This window comes from Grammomys surdaster, unplaced genomic scaffold (assembly GCF_004785775.1).
Source record: "Grammomys surdaster isolate TR1022 unplaced genomic scaffold, NIH_TR_1.0 224, whole genome shotgun sequence".
Taxonomy (NCBI): domain Eukaryota; kingdom Metazoa; phylum Chordata; class Mammalia; order Rodentia; family Muridae; genus Grammomys; species Grammomys surdaster.
The window spans coordinates 3020684-3030930 of NW_021604669.1; the positions used below are offsets into that span (position 1 = coordinate 3020684).

Sequence of the window (10247 nt, forward strand, 5' to 3'; positions counted from 1 at the left end):
CATCTGAAGTTGGTTTCCCTGTGCCTCTATAATGTAGACAATGTTTACCTTCACCAGCATTGTGTTAGCATGCTCTCTTGAAGATAACACAGCCCTTGAGAGTGCATAGCCTCTGAAGCAAGGAGGTTGCAGGAGCTTTTAACCAAACCCTTCCCATCTCACAAGACAACCCCCCTGTGAGATTTATCCCCAGAACAAGCTGGAAATAAATGGTAATAATGTTCCTTCACAGCTGACCAAAGATTTCATGATGTTTTTATGTTTTGGCTGTTTCAGGGCAAAGAAGGCCCTCCTGGTCCCCAAGGGCCATCTGGCATTCCAGGAATCCCAGTAAGTACCACTTTAAAGAACCTGGTTTCTCAGCAGAAAAATATGTAAACAAAAACATATTTCAACCGTGTGTGGTAGTGCACATCTATAATCCATCCCACTACTAGAGAGGTGATACAGGATTTAAGGCTATCCTGTGAGGTAAGGGAGATAGAGTCTTAAAAAGTTCTCCCCTTTCTCCCAGCAAAATGCATTGTAAAAGCAAGGTTTGGCCACTAGTGGAAATTATGGTATTTTATAAAATTAGAAGAAAACTAAAGTTTAACCTAATTATTCTCGATGTCTAAACTTGAGTGGAACACATCTTAATCTCCATTTACACTAAAAACTGGTGGTTTCTTATTGATTTAAATAGTTTTTATTTTCTCTCTTATATAGTTACACAAATAAGCACATTTCTATACGGATCCCTACATACACAGACATATAAATGTTTTTATTTACAGCACTGCTGTTACATATTCATAAAATTTGCATGTAAAATGTAATGGATACTGCATTACCTGTGATATTTCTCTGTTGCCTCATAAAACACGCAGGGAGCAGTTTCACATGAAGGGCAGTTCTCTGATTCCTTTAGGATGACACCCTAGAGTGGAGTTTAATTGTTATATTGTAATTATAGCCAAGGTTTTTGATACATGCTGCAAAATGACCTCATACAAATGGTTGTTCTCGGCTCCACAACTTAATATACACCCCAGTAAGGCTGAGATCTCTACTTATACTAATTGTCTGTCAGGGAAGTCTTTTTCTCATGAGAATGAGCTCTTATGATTGACTGCCCACAGCATCCCACGCCTGTTCCTTAAAATGTGTTCCTTTATTCCAGCCACACTCATTTTCTTTTGGCCCCTAGTACCCATTATAGTCCCTCCTGCCACAAATGATCCCCTCTACACCATAGGGATTTTGTGTGTGTGCTTTTGTCTTCTCAGAACAATTTCTGGTTACTCCTTTTCACTGGTTGGTGCTCTTCAAGTCTTGGGTACTGGGAATAAATCTTACGGTTTCATATACACTAGAGAAATACTCTACCATTGATTCACATCCTGATACCCTAATTCAATTTGCCTTCTGGTTTCTTCCTCCTTGGATTTATTATGTATGTATGCATATATATGTACTCATAAATGTATGTGTATGTAATCACATATGTGCACACACATATATGTATTTGTCATTGTTATATTTACTGACTCTGATCAGACCTAGTATATTAAACATGCCAGGCATTTACAGCCCCATGGTTGAAGCCTTTGGTCTTAAATCCAATTCCAGCCCAGGTATTCATCCCTACTTCCTTCTCAGTCATGGTGAGTTCCTAGTCTCTTTCTTTTGTGTCTGAATCTCCACTCTTCCTATATACTAGATTGAGGAATGTAAAAAAGACATATAGTTGGGAATTGTATTATGTATGTTTCAGTTTCTATGATGACGACATCTGCTTAAGTTCAGCCATGGGGCACCACACAGCAATGAGTAATAAAAGAAATGTGAGAGTGGGGGAATAGGTTTCTGAGGTCCCTTCCTGCTCAACTGTCTACCAGGCATGGCCACAGATGGAAGAGTCCTCTCCTGGGGAGCTGCCATGAAAACCATATGTGACCATTCACATTGTAACCTGTTGATGTTCACAGATCTGAGGTAGCAGTGTGGAGCTTATATAAATGACAGTATTGTAAGACTGATGTGTCTTGTAGTTCCTGGATGAATAGTAATTTCATTCTATAAATGGTAAATTAAAGGAAATCTCCAGTTTTGGTTTTGGACTCACCCATTATAATTAATATAGGACAAAAACTGGAAGCTAGAAGCCATAGAAATAATCATGTTGTCCAATCCTCTTCCTCATTCTTCTCCTGTCTGACCTTTAACACTGAGGTCAAAGATCTTACTCTCCACAGTGTCTCTACTTACCCAGCCCTCTCCCTCTTCCCTTTCAGTGTAACCCTAATCATATCACTACCTTTCTAGTGCCAATTCTCACCATTATACCAAGACTGGGTTTGCATTGGCTTCTTTCTGCCCAGAGCTGTGGGCCCTCTTCCCTGTGGCTTTTGTAGAAGGGACATAATAAGGTTATGGGTTCTCTCTTAGCCCACATTACCCAGCCTTCCTTCCTCTCCAGTTTATTCTTATCCATTTCTCTTAACTCCCTCCCCAGCAGCACAAAAACTTTAGCTACTTTTTCTTCCCCTATCAAGGAAGACACCTCATTCCTATCTGACACCTCCTTTACCTTATACTTGGACAGTGAGAATCACTGGCTTCAGTATGCACGGAGTTCATCATGGTTTGCTGTGTTTATAGAACCTTTCACACATGAATGTATCCCACTCCTTACTAAGCCATACCATCAGACATCATGTACTTCTGAGACATGCCCATGAACTTGAACTAGACTTAAGATCAGAGGCTGGGAGATGATTTAACTCTTAACAGTGCTGGCTGTTCTTCTAGAGTACATGAGTTCAATTGCCAATGTCCACATCAAGAAGCTCACAACCAACTGCAATTCTAGGGGATTCAGACCTTTTTCTGACTTATGTGGGTATTCATACAGATGTGGCAAACAGACACATGCATACACATTAATAAAAATAAAATTAAAAATGAAACCCACATTAAATACCAGGTTTTGAAAGCTCTATCATGGAACTGAGGGGATAGCTATGAACATGTCTTGTTTCTCTAGCCCTCGTCATCCAACTTCCTTAATGGTGCCAAGTTAATACTTTCTCAATCTGGACTAAATGGTGAGATAAGGCAAGTGAATGTCAGATGAATGATAGCAAGCTCCTGAACCACATATTCAAAGTCCAAGTTCTACAGTACACTGGAGTTACATGAGAAGACAATTCAAAGAGGGAGAATTGTTAGTATAGAACAAGATAAACTAAGTTATACACTGGACCGTAGGGAATCAGGGATGGATAACCCAAGCTGGCCTAATAAGACTACTAGAGCTTCCTGAAAGATGTAATGCGAATCAGTCAAGGTCAAGTTATATATGCAGAGAAAACTGACAGGGCTAATGAAGAAGGTGTGATGGGTTGAAGCAGTTGTAGACAGATGTGACTGTATACATGAATTACTGGTGGACAGAATTTAACCCCTTGCACTTCTGTTACCTGCTATGAGGGTTGCAAGAGTCACTAAGCTCACTAACATCTGAGGACCAACACCAGAAAGTAAAACAATGAATCTCTCCATTTATTGAGGGCCATCTCCTTGCTTGCTGTATCTGTGTTATGTTATCAAATCTTTACCCTGCCGTACAAACACAAGTGTATCCATATTTACTCAAAAGGTAAGAAGCCATGGTTCAAAAGGATAGGAACTGCCCATTCAAGCAGCTTCCAAAAGCCAGCTTTCCTGTCTTGAGAATCCCCATTTCTATCTTAGATCACATAGGAGACCACACCTACCCCTACCACCAGAACATGGTAAACTCATTGCATTCAGGGACAAAAGGTCACACCAGAAGTCCCCAGATGTTGCTTTCTCTGACCTGAGTTTGCTGGTGTCCTTCTTTTTTAAAACCTCTATCAAACTGCCTGTATAGCTATCTGGACCCTCCTTCTCATGGCCTCTGTGTGTAGGGAGGAACAATTGTAGAGTTGAACTTTTTAATCTTTACATCTTTAATTAAAATTTAGTTACATCATTTCCCTTTCCCTTCTCTCTCTCCTACAGCTCTTCATACCCTCCCACTACTAACTTTCAAATTCATGTCCTCTTTTTCTCTAATTGTTGTTTCACACACACACACACACACACACACACACAGATATATATATATGAATATATATATATATATGTGTACACATATCTATATCTATATACATATACACATACAAATATGTAAGCATATGTGTGTATATATACATATATACACACATACACAAAACATGCTGAGTCCATTTTGTGTTGCTTGGTTTATGTGTATATGATTTAAAAGCTGACCATTTGGAATTGATAGTCAGGGTCACCATCCCTGGAGAAGACTAATTCTCTCTCTTCCAGCATCCCTTAGTTTCCTGTAGTTCTTTGTCTGGTAGGGATTCCCTGAGATTTCTTCCTTCCACATTAGTATGTCTATTGTTGTCATTGGCTCTTGTTTAGGTTGCTGTACTGTTGTGGTATCATTGGTGAAGCTTCCTTGTCATTTCTAGGAGATATAATTTTACAGTAGGTTTCCTGATTCTCTGGCGGGCATTGTCTTCCTGCTCTTTTTTCCATGTTCCCTGAGCTCTTAACCACAGAGGAGATGGATCCATGAGTTCATTTATTTGAAGTTCACACAGTAATGCTGGGAGCAGCATTCATAAGACATAATAGGTACCAATGAAGCAAGCGGAGGCACAGCAGGCCGGAGAGGGAAAACATTCTGATGATGGCTTGTAGCAGCATCCTCCATGCCCATGCACTACAGGCTAAGGGCAGTAGTGGAGAAAGGGCACACTTTCTACAACAGCTATGTGGCTGCCTCACTGGCTGGTGCTAGTGTTTTGCTGAGCATTGCAAATGGTTACTTCTGATTCAGCAGGGCACATTTATTCTTTCTTTTTAGATTAAGAGGCACCAAGAGGCCACAGTCCTATGCCGCAGAGATGCAAGTAGAATTTAAATCCTACTTAACTGAATTCTTTTTTTTCCTCAGCTTTGCTACTTTAGTTTGGATTCAGGTGGCCTGAGAGTGCACTGTCCTCTGACATATCTTTGCCATCTTCTGAGACCCTGACTATGTCCTTATTTATAAGATAAAAATCAAGATTACTGTATCCTCATCTAGAGATGAGATCAGCTGGGGTAGAGGAACTAGAGAGAAAATCATAGTTTGGCTTTGTGAAGAGAAGTGTAAGCCACTGAACTTTCTAGAACCAAGCAACTCCCAACCCTCTTTCCCCACACTTCATAACGCCTTAAGAGCACTGGTAAGTATTTTTCTGTGTGATTTCTTCTTTCTTATTGCACACACCCTGTCAACTTACTCATCAAAAAGGCCCACAGGGAGGACTATAGTGACAGCTGTTGTAGATAAATCACAGAAATCAAGATATGATTGCAAAATGGCCTGCACTTCAGGATGTCAATTTCTGACTCAGAAACCCACTTTCAGACTCGAGAGGTTGGAAGAGAATGATCTGCATTTCCAGATGTCATACTGTGACTCAGAAACCCACATCTAGACTCTAGAGGTTGGGGAGATACCTGTGGGCTGCTAACTGAACATAAGGCTGTTGCTATACGAACAGGTGTACATGGGGTTCCTTCATATCTGTCCTTCCTTTTTGCTAATCTTCCCTGACCTAATAAGCAATTTGAGTTTATCTTTCAGGGAGAAGAAGGCAAACAGGGAAGAGATGGAAAGCCAGGTCCCCCTGGAGAACCGGTAAGGGACTCTACACTTTCCCTCATTCTAAAACCATCCATTCTCAGCTCTTCTGTGATCTTGAAGGGCTCCTATGATCCAGACACACAGTCATGCCTATGTACCACTTCCCTTTCTTCTCATAGTTCTGCATGGAAAATAGCCCTGCTTTGCAGCTGACAAAACTGTATCTTAGGTTAGTAAGTTGACCAGCCAGAGTCACATAATGGTCTGAGCTCCTGAGTTGTCTTGGTAGGCTTACAGCTGGATGACTTATCTATGACCTCAAAGTCCTTTCCTAGGGGTTGGAGATGTCTCTTGCCTTGATTCAGGGTTCGGTGGTGGTGGTGGTGGTGGTGGTGGTGGTGGTGGTGGTGGTGGTGATGCTGATGTGGACTCCACAGTTTCTGGCTTTACTCTTGTCTTCACAAATCTAGAGCTGTGGTATGTCTCAGTGGAGTGATTTTCTATCATGCAGAGCCCATGTACACTACAGCAAACAGAAACAATGCAACACAAAGCAAAATAATACCCAAGTAAATCACATACTTGGTAAGGAAGATAAAGGGCTGCAGGGATAGGGAGAGAACTGGGTTCTGCCTACACTTCCCTAGTTATATAACAGAAGTACCTCTACTATAACACTGGGTGGTTCTAAGAAGAGTGAAGGCTCCACCTATGAAAGGATGGTTTTACAGGAAGGGCACAGTCAGGGGATTTTATACTCCATAGGGTTTTAGTTACTGTTTGTTTGAAAGGTTTATTTTTCTTTATTGCATTTGCTCGTTTATTTTTGTATGTGTGAACAGTACACAGGCAAAGATCAGAGGTCAGCTTACAGAAATTGCTTCTCTCCTATCTTGTGGGTCCCAGAGATCTAACTTAGGTTGTCAGGCTTGCAGCATCCACCTTGACCTGCCAATCATCTTACTGTTCCCCTTTCCCTATTTTAAATTAATTTAATTTTATCTTATTTAATTATTAATTTAATTATTAATTATTTAATTAATTTAATTTTAATTAATCAATTTTTAATTAATTGCTAATTAATTTATATGGTCCTGTATTCATTCATATGTACTATGACAGTGCAGTGCCATGAGGTGGGGCAGAAGTTGGCATCATATCCCCTGAAATTGAAGTTACAGACAATGTGAGCTACTTGATGTAGGTGCTGCTAGCAAAACTCTGATCTTTCAGAAGAACAGCAAGAGCTCTTAACAGCTCAGCCATCGCTCCATCCCCACCTTTTAATATTTTAAATTGATGTTTACATATTAAATATTGATAGAACTAAATTTAATATAAAAATAAAATTATTTTATGCCCAGTACCAGCAAGAACAATAGCATCAATGTAGTTTTCGATGCTGGAGTTCCTCCTCATAAGCTGTGTGACCTTGAGTAAATTGAATAGCTTCTCTGAACTTCAGTCTCCTTCAATTAGGTGGAGGGTAATATACTAACTTGCTAGAAGTCATGGATCAAATGAGGTGAAGAATGTACAGCACACTAGGTTTATCTAACTCTTAATTATTTTAGTGAGGTTCTCTTTGCAACTGCTCTACTTTCACTCCTGGTGAGGTCAGAACTGTGGAGACTTTACAGCCACTAAGTGGAATTATATAAAAGTTTTTTTCTGGTGAGGTTCATGGTCCGTTTAATTTGCTTGGCCATAAACTATTATGACTCATTCCAAATCTCACACGGCTTGCCTGAAGCACCTTCTTCATCACTTTATAACGTTTGTCAGTTGCAACAGCTCACGTTTACTGCTGAGGGGAAGAAAAAGAGCCTTTTCTGGAGAATGATATAGGATGCTCTATGGGGCTGCCCAAGGAGGCGGATGGCAGACAGAGGGTGGAAGGACTGGGAGGGGTGCACAAAGGATAGAGAGATGTTTTTGGGAATACCTGGGGCCAGGAACAGCCAGACCATCATCTCATTTTCCAATTAAACCCCAGTAAAGCTTGGGGTTACAGATGTTCTTGTCCCAAGATGAGGAAACTGGCAATACACACAGGCTAATAGCTAGACCAAGGTCTTCCAACTGGGGAGTGAAATCTCTGGGAATCAAATCTCTGAGGCTGACTCAGAGTTCAGTGCACATAGCTCAGAGCCATGATCCACCTTTGGGATGAATGGACATTACCCCTCCATCACAGGATCACTAGTCTTTGCTCCATCGGTTGATTGAATGCCTGCTCCAGGGACTGTCATTGTAATACAAGATCAGTCCTATTCTGGGCAAGCAAGGATTGCACAGGAGATAGCTGGTTCTCATGGAACAGGTCATCCTCAATGATCCCACAAAGGCAATGGGACTCTGGGACCCCGAGCTATGCCTCTTTGAGCCCTCTGTCTGCCTTGCTGTGGAATTTCACTGCAGAGTCATCTGCTATTTTATTCTACTGAGATGTTTTGGGAGGAAGTTGGCATAGATAGCTGGAGTCTGGGATTCCCTGAGACCTTGACGCAGAGACAAGGAAGGAATCCTACCAATTGAAGCCCCTATAGAGTGAGGAGACATATGGATCATGGGAGAGAAGGTCATAAAAGATAAACTAGTGCCTCCAGAGACAACTAATATTCAGCTTCTCTCCTAAGAAACTGTAAGAAGCACACTGAGAATATCTGTATCTTCCAAAGCAGTAGGGATGCCCTTATGCCTGAGACTGGGGTATGAGGATAGAGAATGGGAGCTTGTGATACATGGTTCTTCTCCACTTTGTCCCATTCTCCTAAAGGGCTATACATGAAGAAACAGATGGACAGGTAAGAGGTTGATGATAGCCCAATGGATGGATGAACATTTCAGTATATAAATTAAAAAGGCAGACATTTTGTATTGCCCACTGTTTAATGTTTTAATAAGATATAGTTGAGTATCACTTGTTTAGGAAGAAGTCCAGTTTCAGTTATCGTATCAATTACAAGCCTCACTCTGTGTCCTCGAAACGATGACATAACCTCCCTGTGCCCCATGTGGTTTTCCTAAGGAGCATATTTCATTGGTTCCCAGTGAGGATCCATCATGATTCCAAACATCTTAGTTGTGTCTAAAGCAGGGATAACCCTCAATTGATACTGTGTTTGTCTGCTAGTAACTGGGCTAGTACTGATGATCACCTTGATTATGGAGCAAAGGTGATCACCTACAAAGCTGGACCATCTGAAAGTTAAAACTGTAGGAACAGATGCGGGGACAAAATGGCAATCCAACACCTGGATAAACCAGGGCAGAAAGCAGCAAAAAAACATAATTTTACAACCAGCCTTTGATTCCTGGCTTTTGTCTGAAATTTCTCTCTAAATCTAAGTGCCCTTCTCTTCTTTATGAGAACCCCATAGAAGTCCTCAGGTTTTATTTTGTATAAAAATGAGGTGCAGGGAGTTTAGGGAGGGCAATGCTCTCAAGCTACAGTGAAAAAAGATCCAGACCTGTCCCAGTTGCCCATCCAACAGTCTCCTTTCACCTCTCCCTCGGTTTCCTCTCCCCCACCTTCAAGCCTTTTGTCTGTTTTCCTTCATGTCTTGGTTCAGTCTGGCATAATGCCAAACTGTGGGCAATAATTTTATGTAGCAAGTGTGTCCTTTTATTCCTTTGTATCTGAGTACATCGGGTGTGGGAAGGGCTGCATGAATCAGATCACAGGCCTCTGTGAGTGGTGTCACTGGGGCCCGAGCAGAGCACCTGCCTGGATGTCAGGAAGCTGAGGTATTCTTTAGCTTTGTCCTTAGAAGCCTAGTCAAATAAAACAGCTTTGATCTTCAATGTGCCCATTGGAAAAGTGTAATGGTTCATAGCCACCTTGAAGTGCTTTTATGAGTCAAGTCATTAATAACTAAGATGGGTTTATCGTTTCTCATCAGGCAAAAGCACTCTGACAGTGAAGGGGCCCTGTGAATGATTCATTGAGGGATAGGGCTTGAACTATCATCACCACAGGAAAACTAGGAATACATCAAGCCTGAATGTACTCTGGAGCCTGAACTAGAGGAAATACATGAGAAATGCTAGAGTCAGGGCTGATATCCTGCTTTACCAGAGGCATGTGGGAATGTGGTGGTATGAAAGGCAGACACCAAAATATCTGAAGATCCTGAAGTTGAGAGCCTGAGTCTTTTCTTTTCTTCCTCAATTCAGGGTAAGACAGGAGAGCCAGGCCTATCAGGAGCAGAAGGAGCCAGAGGTCCACCGGTAAGTGCAGGTCCTATGCTGTCCCCAGGAAAGTGTGAATGGTTTCTGAGTTACAGAAGTCTGTTTCCCAACATTCTGGTGCTTGTGGAACCAATTCTGCTTTCTCTACGGACCAATCAAGCTTTTATCTCCCAAAATGTGAGCCATCCCATGCCAGTTAGGATTTTCAGCTTTCTTCATTATTTCTCTCTTTATCCCAACTTCCATGTTCTCTACATTGAATAATTGAAGGAAAAACAGGGGTGTTTCATTTATTTTGGTTTTGTTGTTATTTGTTTGATTTTCTTCCCTCCCTCCCTCCCTCCTTCCCTCCCTCCCTCCCTCCTTCCCTCCCTCCCTT

General features: G+C 41.4%; 1 protein-coding gene across 1 annotated transcript in view; it reads left to right on the forward strand.

The window, feature by feature from the left end:
- Col22a1 (collagen type XXII alpha 1 chain) overlaps positions 1–10247 on the forward strand; it is a 236740-nt gene that overhangs the window by 196376 nt on the left and 30117 nt on the right. The window contains exons 50-52 of the mRNA XM_028773262.1: positions 277–330; positions 5675–5728; positions 9854–9907. Coding sequence (XP_028629095.1) covers positions 277–330; positions 5675–5728; positions 9854–9907 — 162 coding nt within the window. The remainder of the gene's footprint in view (positions 1–276; positions 331–5674; positions 5729–9853; positions 9908–10247) is intronic.